General features: G+C 39.7%; 1 protein-coding gene across 1 annotated transcript in view; it reads left to right on the plus strand.

The window, feature by feature from the left end:
* HPSE2 (heparanase 2 (inactive)) overlaps window positions 1-19,080 on the plus strand; it is a 530,253-nt gene that overhangs the window by 488,042 nt on the left and 23,131 nt on the right. Inside the window, exons 10-11 of the mRNA XM_074339233.1 lie at window positions 9,941-10,086; window positions 17,078-17,224. Of these exons, the coding sequence (XP_074195334.1) occupies window positions 9,941-10,086; window positions 17,078-17,224 (293 nt within the window). The remainder of the gene's footprint in view (window positions 1-9,940; window positions 10,087-17,077; window positions 17,225-19,080) is intronic.

Here is a 19,080-nt window from a genome sequence, read left to right on the forward strand (position 1 = left end):
ATATCTAGGCACCGGGCGAGGTGCGAGAGCTACGACTCTATCACTTAGGTACATTGCGCTGTATGTCTGAGCCTCAGTATGCTCACCTGTAAAACGGGCAAATAACAGTGCTTCCTCATGGGATTGTTTCATGAATTCAGTGAGCTGATGCATGTGAAGCACATATTAAGCCCTCAAGAAATGGTCATTGTCATTGTTATGAGCAAACATGGACCCTAACGTCCGTGAAGAGTCAAGTGGAGAATACACACAAGTAAAGAGGCAATTAGCACTATATGAAAACTACTAAGAGGGAGGGACCACAGGACCCACAAGACCACTTACAAGAGAAGCCCCAGTCAGGACTGAGGACTTCAGGAGGCGTCTTAAAGGAAGTGTCACTTAGGCAGAAACCCAGAGAATGAGAGTCAGCCAGGCAGAGTGTGGTGGAGGAAATGCTCCAGGCAGGGAAGAACATTTCCCAAGGCCCAGAGGTGTGGGAGAATGGGCCTTTCAAGGAACTAGAAGGAGAGTGGTACTACACAGAGATAACGACTGTTTTCCTTTACACGTGTACGTTCAAGTTTTACGGCACAGAGAGACACTTATTCTCCCCCCAAAATCAGAGCACCCTATTTTAGAGACTGCATACACTATAATAAACATATTTAACATCGTTAGATAGTCTTCTCAAATACAATTTTTAGCAACTGCAAAATTTCCATAGTCAGGTCTTTAACCTTTCCAATACATGCACACGTGTGCACGCGCGCGCGTGCACACACACACACATACACACACCAGTTATGTTTTGGGGCAACTTAGACCATAATTGTGTACATGCTATAATATAACTATTTTCATGAGGCTAAAAAAATCTTTCAAGGAATCAAGGAAAGAATAAGCAACATTTATTAAATACTTGTATATCAGGCACTCTGGTAGACGTTTCCAGGTATATTATCTCATTAAACCTCTATAGAGAAACTGAGGTTTGGATATAATAAATAACTTTCCAGGCTTCTAATGTGTGCTTGTAGAATGGAAGAATGTATTCACAGCTCTCACTGGGTTGCTCAGAGCCTTGGGCCTCAGCCCAGAACCCTTCCCACCCCGAGTTCTGTAGTGTATCATCGAGGGTCTCATGACCATGCAGTGTTGGCGTGATCCCTGCTCACCCTCCATCCATAGCTGCCCCTTGCACCTTTCCAGCCTAGTGGTGCACACTTGAGCTCGGCTTCTCTCTCAGGAAGCCAGACTCTAGGTCGAGGTCCATGCAGGTCCTGCCAACAAGTTAAGGACTATCTGAACAGAGCTTTCCGGTATCATGGGGACTCAGAATGTGATCCACAAAGAGCCATGGGCCCTTGGCTCTGTGGACTTCTTACCCCATGGAAAGGGGTGCAGCTGACAGTATGCCAGAGCTCTCCAAAGCAAGGACCCCTTGGTCCAGTTCTATTAGTGAAAATATTAATAGTAAATGTGACAAATCGTGAAGTAAGTGGGTAAAAACAAATCATGTCGAAAATAAGCAGTGAATTCATATGTACTGAAAAATGACAAGAAACTTCAGAACTAAATTTCAGGGACACATTAGGAAAGGCGTAATCAATGCAGGTTTGTTGGTTATTACTATCACTCTGTTTGATTCTGTTTTCTTTAGGTATGTTCTTTACTTGTCCCTGGCAGAACTTGGTCTCACTGAGCTTTCGTGGGCTGGGCGTTGGGTTAGAGGGAGGTGGATTGAGGAGAGAAGGGAAATACTGCTTTTTCTGCTGTGCTGCCAAAAGCTATCCCATCCTCTGGAATTAAGGATTTGAGTATTTAGAAAGCCACAAATCCTGTTTAATGTCCTATATCCAATCAATCACCATGTCCAATCAATTTTACTTCCCAAATATCTCTCAAATCCCTCTTCTTCTCTCTAATTTAATTTCCTCCACTTAATCAAACTATCATCATGTTTCTTCTAAACTAACCTCCTAAATGGTTTTTTCCAATCCATTTTCTGCACAGCTGTGAAAGTCAACTTGCTAAATGCAAACTGAATAGTGTCACTTTCTCTCTTAAAATTCTGCAGTGACTTCCCATTTGTTTTAAGACAAAGTCTCAAATCCTGAGGTCTGCATGAACTGGACCTACCATTCTCACTTTGTATTCACTTGTCCCTTTGTTGTCATACTTCAGGACGTGCAGACTTCGCAGAAGCAGCTCCACGCTAAACTGGCCTGCTTTCAGATTCTCAAACATTCCAAACTCTTTCCTAGCTCAGAGCGTTTGCAAAAGTTCTTTCTCTTGCCCAAGACATTTCCTATCCCCACCTTCTTTTTCTCGAATCTTAAATGTCACGCCATGAGACACGCATTCCCCGACTACCCTTACCCCCAGACTGGGTCACATCTTCTGTTAGGTCTCATAGATTCCTCCATTACCATTAGCAGTATCAAAATTAACTAATTGCCTAACTCATTCATTAGCTTAAGGACTGTCTTACTTGATAGATTATAAACTTCATGATGGCAAGGACTATATTTGTCTTATTCCCCACTGTATCCCGAATGCCAGCACAGAACCTTAAACATGGAACACATTCTGTAATTGAGTTCTAACACATCCTATAGGCCAGGCGTTCTGCAAGGCACAGGCTGTAGGAATGGGTAAGCAATCTTAGACCTTGAGGAATACATGGTTCAGCGATTAATCCAGTAAATTCTGCGACCCTCCGTCAGTTTCTTTCTCTTTTCCCATTTATTTTGGTTCAACCTACTCCATATACTGCATTGTCTACCTTTCAGACAACAATTGACTTTTTGACAAATACTAAAGAAAAAGAAAAGATTTAAAACCTCTGTCTTTTTAGTGTCATCTGTTATTAGTTTTCCCTCTCCAACTAATAAATGGACACTATTTTTCTTCAACCTCTTCTCATGTCTGATACACTTAAAGAATGTCTGTCTGTGTCTCTCATTGTCCCTTGAAAATTGCAGTCATTCCTTGCTTTGGATTATTTTATTATTGATGTAAAAAGCCATTATGTTTGCCTTCCTTCTTTTTTTTTTTATTCGTTTCAGGTGCACAAAACAATGTAATAGTTAGACATTTATCATTTATATCCCTCACACAGTGATAACCCCCCTCCCCCATCCACCATCCCTCTGACATCACACAGAGCCATTACATTTCCACTGTCTCTATTCCTAATGCTGTACTCCGCTTCTTGTAACCATATATATATATATATATATATATATATATATATATATATATATATATATATATAATTATAGTTGACATTCGTTATTATTCAGCTTCAGCTTCAGGTGTACAGTGCAGTGATCAGGCATCTACATCATCCCTGAGGTGGTCTCCCTAATGAGACAAGAGTCCATCGGATACCCTACAAAATCTTTACAACATTATTGATTACATTCCCCAAATTGACTTTCATATCCCCGTGACAATCTTGTGGTTACTGACTGTGCTTTCTATTCCCCTCACCTTCCCCCTTATCCCCACCCCCTCCCATCTAGCACCCCTCAGTTTTCCCTCTATGTCTCTGACTGTTTCTGATTAGTTCATTCATTTATTCTTTTCTTTAGATTCCACATATAAGTGAGATCATATGGTATTTGTCTTTCTTTGTCTGACTTATTTCATTTAACATAATGTTCTCTAGGTCCATCCATATTGTTGCAAACGGTAATATTTCCTTCTTCTTTATGGCTGCGTAATACTCCATTGTATAAATGCACCACAGTTTCTTAATCCAGTCGTCTACCATGGGCATTTCGGTTGTTTCCATGTCTTGGCTATTGTGTATAGTGCTGCAATAAATGGAGGGGTGCATACATTTTTTTGAATTAGAGTTTTGGATTTCTCTGGAGAGATACCTTCTTGATGACTCTTATTGTATGAAAACTTCTCATTATAGTCCATCTTTCATACAATGTCCTTTTTTGTTGTTGTTGGAGATGTATGTGCATTCTTTTTTCTTTCCTATGTGTTTTATGCATAATTTTTTTCTGCTTTTTTATATCATTTCCTTGAGAGATACCTAGAGATAACTTTATTTGTTTAATTTTAATTATTATTATATAAATGGCACATGTTCATGGTAAAATAAAGAGTGAAAAAGAAGAAGAAGGGAGGGAGGTAAGAAGAGAGGAAATATAATTTGTCAGCTCAAAGCTGGTTTACATGAGGGAGAGATTAAGGACCGTGAGAGAGGGAGGATGGAGTTTTCAAAACAGAAGGATAAATAGGGAACTGGGAGAAGAACAAGGTGAGAGAGGAGTCTGAAAATGGTGCACAGAGCTAAATAAAGGTGAAAATTTCATATCCCACTTGGTTTTTAACCTATTATCAACTGACTTACCAGCCAAAATACTTCATTCTCCCGAGGGAAGAGATGATAAACCAAGAACAAGTCACCATAGACCCATCTCTCTTTGGATAAAAGAGATGCCAGCGTATGGGTGGCTCAATGCTGTCACCTTCAGAAAGGAAGCTCTGATAAACAATGCAGACATCATTATTCTTTGTTATCTTTTATTATCTTTGTTATCTAATTATTCTTTGTTATCTTTTTGATATATTATTTGACACATTCAAAAGATTGTCTAGACCTACATGTTGCTTTTAAAGCAAAATAACACATCAGCCCAGGCCCAAAACTAAAACATTGCCGATAACTCCCATCAACCTGTAAGTGCTCTCATATCCCATCCCCTGGATTCCTCTTGCCCCACTTAAGGGAACCGTTATCCTAAATTTTGTGTTTGTCAACCTATTGCTTACATACCTATACCCACAATTTTATTACAAATGTAGGAGTGCTTAAACAATATATACGACCTAAATATGAACAGATATTTTTAAAAAATGAAAAGCAAACATTTGCCTACAGCATCAGAGAAATACACAGCTATTGCCTGGATCACATACTTTACCTGGGCTCATGTATCCTTGAGTTCTGGGGGTGGGGGGGGAGGAGATTTGGGGTGGAGCGCAGAAATGAAGGCTTTTTGTCCATTCATGTACACCTTGGGAAGGGGAAGTGAAGAGATCCATCACAAATAGTTTTCACACAATGCCAAAATGATAGGCAGGGAGGAAAGAGATGTAGAAGCACTTTGAAAGTGCTTTCTCTAGAAAAGGAAAGTCAGTGAATCTGCCAACGGAGCAAATGTATAGCTTAACACTGGATTATCTTTATTGCTATGCTCACTACTAAACGGTGAATAGAAATCTTGTAAAAAGAAAATGTTTTCTGATTTCAGTCACTGAATTGAGAAGGTTTCCATGTTTTCTTCTCCAGATTTGTTTTCATTATAAATGATCAAGAATACTTTCTTAATAGAAAAAAATTACATGATTATGAACTTCCGCTTTCAAAAGAAGGAAGAAGAGAAAGGAGGGAGAGGGGAAGGGAGAGAAAGAGGGAGGGAAGAAAGATGCCTGACTGGAAGGAATTTAGTTTTCAGTTCCTTTCATATTTCTTGATAGGAAGATGTAATATAAAAAAGAAAGTAAATTCTCTTCATTTGATCTGTGAATTCAATGAAATTCCAAAGCCGCCGTAGGTTTTGTTTAGATACTTGATAATCTGATTCTGAAGTGTCTGTGACTGAGTGAAGTTCCAACATTAGCAAAGCCCTTCCTAAAGGATGAGACAGGAGAACTTGTCTACCAGATTTCAAGGCACATATAAAACAATGGTAATTAAAACAGTGTGTATTTGTTCGGGACAGAAAAATGGGACAGAATAGAGAGCTCAGACACACACCCATGAATATATGGGAGTTTGATATATAATGCAGAGGGTGCTGCAGTCACGAAAGAAGAGACTATTTAATAAATGATGCTGGTATAATTCACTATTCATGTGGAAAACGAAATTAGATACTTACCTCGTCCCGTACTTCAGATCAATTCCAGATTGATTAAAGACTTAATGAAAAAAGAATTACAAGTTTTAAAGTATGAAATATCTTTATGAACTAGACATGAGGGAGGACTTCTGAATATACAAAAAGAGCTAGACATTTTATGCCCACTAGCAAAAGTTAAGTGGTCTGAAAATAACGTGTTGGCAAGGATGTGTATCAAAGGGAACTCCTACAGACACTGCTTGAAGGAAGCATAAGCTGGAGTCATTGTAATGACTTTGGAAAACAATTTAGCATTATCCTACAAAGTTGAATATTTGTATACCTGTGTAGCACACAGCAATTCCACTCTTAGGTATTACCCTAGAATAGTGTTTCTCTAACTTGAATGAGCAGCAGAATCACCGGGAGAGCCATGCAATTTTGGGCTCCCACGTATGGAGATTCTGATTCAATAAATCTGTGATAAAGTCTGTAAATTACGATATACATAACATAAAAGACATATGATACATTCATATATTTACATATATTTAATATGTATTATATAGTATATAATTTCTAAGAAGCACAGAAGTGACAAGGCTGCTGCTGGTTTCCAATCAGTAGGAGGAATGCTTTTCCAGATTTCTTCACCCATGTCTTGGGAAATAGGAACAAGAATGTGGAAAGCCACATTGTTCATAATAGCAAAAATCTGGACCCAACCCAGATATCCATCAGCAGAAGAATGGATAAATAAACTGTAGTATGTTCACACAAAGAAGCATACAGCATTGAAAATGAATGAACTGTAAGTATGTATAACAACCTGGATGAATCCTAGAAGCATAATGTTAAGTGAGAAAAGTAAGTCACAGAAAATTATATACAGCATGGCACCACTCTTTAAAAGCTAACAAGTTAAATAATATATTGCTTAGAATAAAACTAAAATATAAAGCAAGGGAATGAAAAGCAGAAAAATGGGAAAGGGAAGAATTGTATAACCAGATGCAACAGTGTGGGTGTTATGGTAGCTTTTAAGGTGGATGATGGTTTCTGATGTGCTTCAGAACTGTCACGTAAGTTACATATAGTCTCCTGTATGTGGGAGATATATACATAGTACACTTAAAATGGGGGGAAAATTAATGAGTGTCAATCAGGTAAGCTAAATGAGACAAAAAAAGATTACATGGAAACTAAAATTGTAATAACAATTAAAATACTCATGGGACATAGTAAATGACAGAAATGATCCTGGAGAAAATGGGTATGCAATGTCCAGGACTAAGCTGAGACATCCTCTTGACAAGGAAAAACAAAAGTATTAAAACACAATGATAAAAGAGATGACATATGTGCAGAATTGAACATGGAGATCTAACAGACTCGCCCAAAGCAGAGATTGGAGCAAACAGAAAGAAATAAGACTAAAGTTATATATAAAAATACATTCTCGCAGGTTGAAGATATGCCTTAGTATTTTTTATCAAAAGCACTCCCAAATACCAGAAAATTAATGCAGAAACCCACGTTGACACATTCCTGGTAAGAGTTCAAATATCAATCAAGGATAAAAACATGACTCCTATAAGCATCCTAGCAGAACACAAAAGATAGAAAATAAACAGGCTAACCAAACATAGAATAAAATTGAGGCTACCCTCAAACTTCTCTGGAACAACAAACACTACAAAAAAAGTGATTTCAGAGTTTATTTGGGAAAATAAATTGATATGACTAATTAAGGAAAGTTTGAACAAAGAAAGAAAAATAATGAAATGGACTTGAACCTGTAGATACTAAAATGTAAATTATAATCATTAAAATGATGTGAAACTGATATAGAAATGGAGAGTTCATTAGAAGAGAATAGAAGATCCAGACACAGAATTGTATATAAATATAACATTTCTTATCAGTATATTATATACATAACATAAAAGATATATGATATTCATATATTTAATATGATATAATATTATATAGTATATAATATGTATTATATACTATATGTGTTAATAGTATATAATATATGTGTTATATGTGTTAATAGTATATAATATGTATATATGTGTTAATAGTATATAATATGTATTATATACTATATAACATAATATAGCATATAATATATAATACATATTTATATTAATATAAAATAATATATAATACATAGCTACATATAAATGTAAATATATTAAAATAAAATACATATGATATATGTAATTATATAATTATAAATATAGTATATGTAATAATTCCATATATTATATAATGTATTATATATATATATATATATATATATATATATATATATATATATATATGAAACTTGGTATGTGATAAAGATGATGGGCTTAGGGACAGGTTATTCCCTATATGATGCTACAACAACCAGTAAATTATTCAGAAAATAATAAAGCTAGTACAATACACCAAAATATTTTTCAATGACTAAAAGGTTAAATTTTAAAATGATAATATAAAAAGAACTAGAAAAATGTAAGTGAATATTTATCTGAAACTTGTGTGAGAAAGGACTTTTTAATAAAAAAATAAAAAGGAACGAATCAAGAGAAAAAGATTGATATATTTTCCTATAAAAATTTTTAAAATTTTCCATGTAAAAAAAATTCATGAAAAGTGATAAAAGGCAAACTACAAACTTGGACAGAATATTTGCTCCATATATATTCTAAAGGATTCTTACCATTAATATTAAAAGATATGTTACAAATCAGTAAGAAAAAGGTGGACATCCCATTGGAAATATGGGTGACTGTGATAAACATGTCACAGAGTAATAATCAAAAACACAGAAATTGTAATAAGAGACAACTGAGCCAATGAGATTTTCTTCATCTGTATGATTGACAATGATTAAATATTTGCCAATTTAAATATTAGGAGACTGTATTTAAAAGCCATCCTAAGGCCATTTAAAATTAATTAAGGTAAATGGTCCGGCAAAGTTTAGAGCTCATGATTAGGACAGATTTAGAGCTATTCTGGTGACAAAGGAGCTTTGAGACTTTGTTCTGATCTATGCAATTCACCAGACATTTTTAAGCAGCTGATGTTATAGATGGCTACAGAATAAATAAATAAAAAGATTATTGACAGGCTTCTACCTGGAAAGATGAAGGCTGAGAAGACATGGGTGATGTCTTTAAGACCTTGAATAGCAGGCACTGAATAGAATGTTCACTGAATTCCAGAACTGGGGGAGGGGGAAAGCCCCTGGACAAATTAGGAAGCCCTGTGTTATGAGTTATAAACACTGAAGTCATTACCCCATAATAAGTGATAAGCGCTTATACAATACAAATGCAAATTTTATATTTGTATCAAATACAAAAATGAGATATGATAATAGCAAATAAAATACAAATTAAGGTGGTGAATAGGCTTTTGTAAGTTCAAAAATATGTATGGATGACAGATTGAATAGTTATTATTCAGTTCCAAATGGATCCTGGAATAGTTAAAAGCATCACATTCTTTTGAGTTTAGAATTATTCTTTTTACTTTAGAATTTCTGAGGATGCCCCAGAATTAGCACTATGGTTGGCAAACATTCTTCTCTTTGCGTTTCTGACTCTGGAATCCAGGACTCCAGTCTCCTGCCTGGAGAAGCTCATCTCCCTCGCACTGCACTGGTCATCTTCAGTGACAATATCTGGAGGATGACATTTTGGATTCTCATATTGGTGGCAGTCCTAAAAATTGGAAATCTTCCATTCTACAATTAAATAGACACCATAAACCAGTATGCAAGTACGGTCATAGCAAAAGAAAGTTGAAGACTTAGGGCCCCAACTGGTTGTCATTTCATTTGTGAAAAACTTTCATTCGTTTGTTTGGACCTGCTCTGGGTCTGCCTCACCTCCATTTCCCTATCTGGTCAGTTGAAAAAGGGCACTTTAGTGCGGGCTTCACTGTCAACCCAGGATAAGTAAGCACTTCATTTGTTACAGCCACATTGGTCCAGATTCACTGTACTCCTGCTAAGAAATACTGTCTGGCCTGTGTGTTTGTCATGCATATTCATGTGTCGTTCCCTGACTCTCTGCCTCTGTTCTCCTCAGGACTACTGGCTCTCTCTGCTTTACAAGCGCCTGATCGGCCCCAAAGTGTTGGCCGTGCACGTGGCGGGGCTCCAGCGGAAGCCACGGCCAGGCCGAGTGATCCGGGACAAACTGAGGATTTACGCTCACTGCACGAGCCACCACAAGTAAGTTTTTACACAGATGGCACAGAAAGCCACTCACGGGGCTTCCGGCTGTGGGCCCCTCCTAGAATTCCATGCCATTTGGGGCTTCTTCAACACTTCCTGAAAACTGCCTCTGGAATCACTCACACTACCTGCTCTTCACGCGTTTCAAATGATCTCTGATAAATAGCTTTTTCGCCAAGTAAACCCTTTTCTCACATTTAGAGGATTTATTCATAAAACGTTCCTAAAAATACATGCCATTTGTTCATTCGCTTCTTCATTCAACAAATTTTCATTGAGCATCTTGTCTGTACCAGTTGATAATGCCTGAGAGACTGTTCTGTGTGCCTCTGGCTGAACCACGGGGAGACATATAGAATCTGTTTCTATGATCCACCAGCAGAGCTTGAGGAAATAAGTCGACATTTCTAAGACACATGCGGGAGAGATATACCACTAAACACTTAGCCCCAGACCAGTGTGTCCCAAACTGGGGTCCCCAGGATGAAAGGAGTGCCTGAATGTAGTCATGCCAGCTTTAGAGACATTTTCAATATTTCAAAAATCTTTTCAGCTATTTTAAGGGTTAAGAAGTTAAATAAAATCTAGGCTTCCTGTTTTAGGGGGCTGGACCTACAACAACTCAGCGTGGGAATGTGTGGCTATCCTTCTCTTTTTGGATCTGAAGCACTGGTTGTCGTTGGAGTTGTCTTTAAAACGACAGGAAAAATAAATTATCAATAAATAAAGTTTGGCCGATCAAATATTTTAAACATGAGGATTGTAAGGTAAAAACTTAACAACAGCCTAAAGCAAAACTGTTCAGACCATATTTGGCTTTCTTACATCATTTCCTGTTTAAGGAGCAGAGTAGGCAGCCCTGGAAAAGGAGAATTCTTTCTCTTAATGCAAAGAAACCCTTGGGTGGGGGGGGGGGGGTATGGAGGAGGGGGGAGGAGTCAGCAAGTGCCTCCAGCCAGACCTTCATTCCAACCGGCCCATCAGGGGCCTGATCAAGGGCAGTGGATAGCACAAAGAGCCCCAGTGGTCAGGTTACAACAGACGCTCCTTCCCCTTCCTTGATGAGAGAGGAGCCAAGCCAAATAATTTATCATGATAAGATTTTTCAAAGAATCACTCTGAGCATAGGGGGCCAGGGGCCAGTTGTCTTGTCTGTAGATACAAGTACCTATTGTGGATGAGAGGAGGCTGGTTTGGGCAGAGGCCAGAGGTTTTCAACATCCCTTTTGCTCAACAGGAAGCTCCATCCAATACCTGACAGAGAGTGACTGCTTTACGGCCTTGGCCTGAAGTTATCTGATCACCACACAAGGAAACATTGTATTCCTTGTCTCCTCCCTGGCCCTGAGGTAACCACCCAAAAGGTGGACCCCCAGCTTCAGGACAGAAAAATTATTCTTGGCACCTTTTGTCTCTTTGGGGAAGCACATCAGTTTGTGGCCTTTATACTATCGTCTGAAGACTCAGGGGGGGAAATGTCAATAGCATGGGCCTAAGAGACCTTGAGTGTCTTCACAGAGGGCTCCCACCTGCTCTCATCCGTGTTCATCCTGAAGGTCTTTAGGTTCTCACGGAAGTCGTCACTAATATTCTGCGTATACCATGAACTAAGGCCAGTGTCTCATTTGTTTTTATATTCTTGGTGTCTAATATAGCAACTGGCATACAGAAGATCTCAGAAAATATTTGATGAATGAATGAATGAATGAATGAATGAATGAATGAATGCAGAAATGGGGCAGTAAGACATTACTGCTGACTTACAGTTCTAGCTTCCTTCACCTTTGATATCACCTCATCCGCCAGAAGGAAGTGGTATGATGGAGTGGTTAAGAATTGTACCATGCACTAGCATGAGGTCTCAGGCAAGTTACCAAAGGCATCTAGATTCACTATTCTCTACATCATCAGCTCTCCCCTACTTCCTATGGGGAGTTATTCCAGACCTCTCTGGGGAAATGATGCTACTATGCTTCTGTCAGTGCCATTCCTCCTTCTCCTTATTAGGAAGGAAGGAGGGAAGGAAGGAAGAAAGGAAAGAAGGAGGGAAGGAAGGGAAGGGAGAAAGAAGACTTTACTAAGTCCATTCCATACAAGACCCTAATGATAATGATTGGGGTGAAGGTCTTCTTGTTCCTATTAAGAAAGAAAACCCTGAATGGATGCACTGCACTGGCTGAGGTTGCAGGTCTCCTCCATGTCAGTGGGTGTCAAGTGCCCCAGACAGGTGGGCACAAGGAGAGAAGTATCTCTGCGCCGTCTCTCTGGGAAGCCATGTGCCCTTCCTGTGCCCCCTCATTCTCCACAACTGTCATGAGGAAGCACTGGTGATTCACCTAATTTTTTTGTGGCCAACGAGGTCAAGGTCACAGAAATGTCCCAGAGTGGGTATGTTGACTTAACACTATTCAATCTTGACCGATACTCTGAAAATATATAACCTTTGTCAAATTAGGGATTAGGTGAGAAAGTATAAACTTACCAGTAGAATAACCCAAATAAAGTGTCTATTAACACAACTCCTGCACTCCAGTGTGTATTGAACACTTACTATGTGCCAAGCATCTTGCCCATAATTTGCATTTATATTATCATATTGAATTCAAAAGGTCCTATGGTATCACTCCTCTATGCAAATGATACCATTAATAATGCAAAGAGTTTTACAGGTGGAAAGAGCCCTTAGAGATATTTTGGCCCAGTGTCCTACACAATACAGGAATTCCTTTCACGATCTCCCTGACAGTTACGCCACCTCTACTTGAATACCTCACTGTCTCTCAGGACACTCTCTTGCATTGTGGGTCATTTCTGACCTAGAAAAGTGTTGTCTTTTATGATTGATTTAGGAGACCAAGTTAGATGCTCAGCCAACGCCAGCAGCTGCTTTTCTGTTCTCTGTTCTAGAGTTAACAAATCAGAACAGTGTGACAGTTCTCACCTTAGGTCTTCTTGTTCAGAGAACAAATACGCTTTGACTGGGAAAAACCTTTTTCTAAACCATTCTGCTGAGACAATGTGTGTTTCGAGGGAGGAGAGCTGAGGTCTTTAGCCAAGTTCAGAACCAATTGGAACCTGGTGAACACTGAAGCAAACTTGAGCCTTTTGAGGTTCAAGTTCATTTACTATTGGCAAAACATAACTTCCTGTTTTTCAGAAGAAATTTTTTTAAGACTCATAAAAAAAGGTTCCTGAGGCTTCTTGGACATCAAATGGCTCTTACAAAACAATATTTTGATGAGTTAAGTGTAAATGAATCAGAAACATGTGGATTAAATTTCCCTTTAAATACACAGGGGCTTTGAAATTAGGGGAAAAAATGTTTGGCAAAACATGGCCTGACTTTTACCAAACCCAAAAACTTTGAATTAGATTTGGAGACAGTGGACCAACCCAGTTTTCAAGCACTCTGACTTTCACTGAGAATGACGATGGATTCTAAAGCATCGTCCTCCTTTCCCTTTCCTATCTCCCAGCTTTACTGGAGACATTTCTAGAACAGTGACTGTTTATTATCTGGAAGTCAAGAGGTACCTCCCCATGTGACATTCCCCACCTCTTACATCCAGGATATTCCAATTCTAGCCTCCCTTCCCTGACTCACTTCCTCCTCCTCCCATGGCAACACAGAGAAGATGTCAGACGGCAAAAGAACAGCCAGAGAGATGAACTCCAGATATGTGGATTCCCTGCTGGGGAAAAAGTCTCACCATGAGTGAGACATGGAGCAAGACAGATGTTCTACCAGACAAAAGGGGACATTCACTGAAAGAACCCAAAACCACCTGGACTAATTGCCTGCAGGCCATGCCTTCAGTCAGACCCCATTTTCTTAGGGGTTGGATACTCCTCCAAGATTAATTTTCTGTGGGCAGAAAATATACATTCTTCAGGGATCTTGATATCAACACCGTACGTCCAGGTTGGTGCTGCATTCCCCAAGAATGTGTCTTCACAGCCGAAAGGCCCCTGCTTACCACCGTTGCCCATCAGCCAAGCAGGGAATGGGGTGGCTGAGGCAGTCTTTAATGCCAGTGCCTACCTGAGGCGGCTTCAGTTGTTCTGTGAGGGCCTCTGCACATTGGTCTCTGGGCCAGCTTTTAGTACTGGTTTGTCTCCCCCAGTGGAACTGTAAATGGAAAGCAGACCATTTCCAAGCAGCTTGAAAAGACAGCTTTCCCTGGAGCGATGCTGTGATTGCAGGTCTCCCTCCCACCTGCCACTTCCCTACCCCCCACCCTTCTCCTCTGCACTCTGAGGCCTCATTCTGCCCGGTTCTGCAGGGGAGAAACTCGAGGCTCACTCTCCCCCTCCTCTGCTGGCCTTTGAGAAGGTTGTTTGATGGCAGGTAACAAAAGGGTTTGCCACGGTCGGCAAAACTGGTACCCAGGCATGCCTGCATTTGTTCACACTCCGAAACCCACAGAACCTGTAGTTTATGGTGTCGTCCTCAGTTTTGCACACGGCTAAGTTCAGCTTAAAGCCCACCCATGGAAAATAGTTGGTGTTCTTCAATGATGGTAAATGCTGGCACATCTTTCTTCAGAGCTCTGGTGACACAAGTGTGCTCAAATAAATTGGCGTTCTCTTCTGACCTAACTCATTTGGCTCCAAAAGTTAATTCACAAACTTCAGGCGGTTGAGAAGAAGGACAGGAGGAGGAGGGACCAGATAGAAGAGTCATTTAATAATTCATCAGAATATCAAAGTAGGCATCCAAAAAGCCTTGACTACAATAATGTACCCTCCTACACATGCAAGAAAAATCATCTGACACACAGCCAGTATGACATACTTTGGTAATTCTTCTCATAACCTTAATGGATTGCTCTGGGCAAGTGGTTCCCAAACCCAACTCATCTGCCAAATATCCCAGAAAGATTAAAAAAAAAAAAAAATACAGATTCCCAGCCCCAGTCACAAATGGATTGAATCAAAATCTCCAGGGATGAGCCCTGGAAACTGTAGTATTAAAAACAAACAAACAGACAATCCAAGTTATCATATTGACCTGCCCTTGGTCATTCCACTCTTAATTAGCACCTTTAGAAGCAGAGATGAGTGACCCAAAGGCCAGGCGTGCTGTGTCTGCAAGGAATGATAGTTTCCTCTGGGCAAAGCTGATGTAGAGTTTCTCTGAACTCCTTCTTTGAAGGCAGGACCAGGTCATTTTTTCTGTTTCCTCTCATTAACCCATCCAGATGGGGCCTTCAGGGACCCCTTAGAAGCAGTCATTTTTCCTACAAGAGAGAAGGAAATCATTATAGTTCTGTTGATGCGTGCTAAAAGGCCATGTAGGCATATAGTTCTCCCAGGTTTCTGCACATCCTGTACTGGTTTAAAAGGATTCCAAAATGGTGAATAGTTTTATAATCTTGGGGAAGGTAAGCAGCTAAAGCAGAAATCAAAAAGATCAATACGTTTGACTACAGTAAACTTTTAACTTTTAGACATCAAATACAATGTAAACAAACTGAATTGGTCAGAGAAAATTGGGGGAAATTGTGCAACATACATACAGACAAAGGGTCACTATCTTTAATAAGTAAACAGTTTTTGTAAATCAATAGGAAATTGGGAAAAGGACGTGAACAGTCAGTTTACAAAAGAAGAAATGAAGTGGCAGACAAATGAAAAAAATGCTGCCCCTCAGTGTGAATTTTTAAAAAGTACAAATTAATACAACATTGAAATCCCATTATCACCTCTCAGGTTGAGAAAGGTTACTACCCAGTGTGCTCAAAGTTATGAGGAAATGGGTGCTCTCAGACACGATTAATCAAAGCAAATTGGTACAAGCTTTCTAGAGAGTTAATACCAATATTACCAAAATGTGTGTATCAGTCAGGATAGGTAAGGCTATGCTATGATAATGAAGGACCTCCAAATCTCCAGGGCCTTTCAATAAGAAAATGTATTTCTCATTCACACCACTCATCTGTCATGCCTCAGGAGTAGCTCTACTCCGCATCATCTTCATTCCAGGATACAGGTCAATAAAGCAACCTGGCTCTTGAAGCTTCTGCCCAGTGTATTTAACATGTCCACCCACATTTCACTGGCCAAAGCCAATCATGTGATCACCCTAGAGTTCAACAGAACAGGGGCAGGAAATTGTCCACAGAGCACCCCCTAGGAATGAACTAGACAATTTGGTGAGGCCTTATACAATGTGTACTCCCCTTGACCTAATGTTTCCAACTTTAAGGACTTTATTTATCCATCAGAAATAATCATGATGTACAAAACATTTGTGTACAGTGAAGTCCTTCACCACATAATTTGTAACGGCAAAAAATTGAAACAACCTAAGTCCCCAAAAGTAGGACATTAGTTAAATAAATTATATTACATTTCTATGATTGTGAATTTAGCATTCTTCTGTAAGTAGAAGAATACATAATAACATAATAACATGGGAACATGTTTAAGATATTCACTAACTGAAAAAACTGAACAATGTGATCTCAGTGATGTAAAAATTGAGAAATATATATGTATGTGTCACGTACACAGTAAATATTTGTCAAATTAATAAACTGAAAAATGCTGGAAGGATGTTTACCAAAATGTTATTATATCTCAAGATACTTGGATTATGGAAATTTTTTTTCTTCTTTGAGTTTCTCTATATTTTTCTTTCTTTCCTTTTTTATTTTATTTATTTATTTATTTATTTATTTATTTATTTATTTATTTTGCAATTAGCATGTTTTACTTCCATACGCAGTAAAAGATTTTGTTTTCTCAAACCACTGCAATACATGTAAACAAAAACAGAAGGAGTGTGGGGGGAAGCAGGCGTCTTCTTTGCAGGCATCTGCAATAACAAGGCCTTCCTGACTTTGAATGTCTAGGGTGGCCCACAACCATATAATATGTGCCCTTTCCTGGGGTAGTTCAGTTCCATGCGTCTATGAATTATTGAGAAGCAGCTAACAGACCACTTTGTTTCCATCTTGTTCTCTTCTCTCTCTATGGATCTCAGCCACAACTATGTTCGAGGGTCCATTACACTTTTTATCATCAACCTGCACCGATCAAGAAAGAAAATCAAACTGGCTGGGACTCTCAGGGACAAGCTCGTGCACCAGTACCTGCTGCAGCCCCATGGACAGGAGGGCCTGAAGTCCAAGTAAGTGCGGACCTGGAAGTAGCTTAGGCGCAAGTGTGGCTGGAGGTGGGTGGGGAGGGAGCTGCAGTCGCCCCTTCGCTGCTGATTAACTCGGGGACTCAGTGGGATACAATCAGGGCACTGCTGACTCCCTTTGGGACCCTGGTCCAGCACCCCTCTGTCTCTAGACTTGGATTCCTCAACTGTAAAGCCAAATAGTAGACAAATATTTCTCAACGAGGGTCCTCTTGGGCCTCAGCGTCATTGTGCAGAGTGATCCCATTTCAAGCTATTTGGCATCCGTGGCCCCGTCCACTGAATGCCTCTAGCAACCCCCAGTCATGTGACAACCCAAAACATTGATAGTTGAGCTCCATGTCCCTTCCAGGAGTAATGTTCTATAATGCTGTAACTCCCTGTTTGTCATCATCTGCAAACCTCGTGGGAATTAGAGGAAGAAACCCTGACCAAAGGGTCAGAAGTTCAGAGCTCAAGAGCCAGTTCTGCCCCTAACTTTGTAACTGAGGGCACTTTACCTCTCTGGATCTCAATTTTCTTATCTGAGAAACAGGAGAGAAATTATATTCTAGGGGTTTGTGGTCCCTTCGAAACCTGTGATACTGTGATACTGCCCACTTCAGTCAGTCTCTACTAAAGACGACTGACGACAATGACCTCTACCAACAGAAAGCAGCTCTAGGCCATGATGAGAAGGGCCTGGTCAAGGGTAAAGGTACCGCAGCTTCCCAAGGAAGGCCTCCCAGGAAGGGTATGGGATGTTGTACAGACTGGGAGCATTCCCATTCCATTTTTAATGTTTACCAAGTTTAACAAAGCTGTAAACTTGGAGCAGGTGGCTTGCACTCCCACAGCTGCCCACAACTATTTGTGCTATAATTATTCGCTGTTGCACTGCAACCTTGGTGGCTTGCATTTGGCTTCCAACTGTATGTGCAATGAAACAAAACACAATCTGGGAAGTCACTTTACTGAGTTTCTTTAGCCCACCCTGGAACTGTATGTGTAGTCTTGGGTCAGGTTCTGGCTCTGCTTTCTGGCTACACGTACCTCGCTTCTACTTTTCTTTCCTCTCCATCCTACCTGTATCAGCAGAACTCTCTTAAGTGATTGATCCCCTCTCTTAACTTCCCAGTAGTTCATGACTGGTGTGCTGAATTCCTGGTCTTCATCCGAGGCAGGAGACTAGGTCCTGCTTCATGAAATAATCACATGACCTGGGCTAATCCTTTAATCCTAATCCCTAGGCCTCAATTTCCTTACCTGCAAAATTCAAGAGTTGCTGTATATTTGGTGAGGTCCTTCCCAGCTCTAAAATTTTCATCCTGGGTCTGATTTTCTGAGGACCATGTGTCTGTTTAAGTCTCCCCCTGCCATTCAATAATGACCTGCAAAGTCACATCTGGCAGAAGGGCTGACTCTTCAGCAGTGATTGTGAAAGTTCAGCATCCTCTGGAACCAAAGATTGGGAGGTGAGTCTGCCCAGTGTCAGGAAAACCATGTGTACCACACGGAAGGAACTGACCAAATGCCTAGTCTGCCAGGCCAAGGTAGCAATCCCTGCTCTGCCACTTGCTGGCTGTGTGTCTTTAGGCAAGTGACATAATCTATGAGACTCAGTTTCCTTCTCTATAAAGCTTCTCATGTAGAGAGGAGTAAATGAGGAAATCTATGTAAAATTACTGACATAGCAAGTACACAGTAAATGCCTATTTTCTGCCTTTTCCTTGACTTAGAACTCTAGCTGGTTGGAGAAGAAGGGAACAACTGTTCTAAGAATGTTGTTCAAAAGCAGAATCCTCTCACATTTTTAAAATAATGTGCTGCAAAGACATTTGTTAAGATTATGATAAAAAGAC

Source organism: Rhinolophus sinicus, linkage group LG07, assembly GCF_036562045.2.
Source record: "Rhinolophus sinicus isolate RSC01 linkage group LG07, ASM3656204v1, whole genome shotgun sequence".
In the NCBI taxonomy this organism is placed as follows: Eukaryota; Metazoa; Chordata; class Mammalia; order Chiroptera; family Rhinolophidae; genus Rhinolophus; species Rhinolophus sinicus.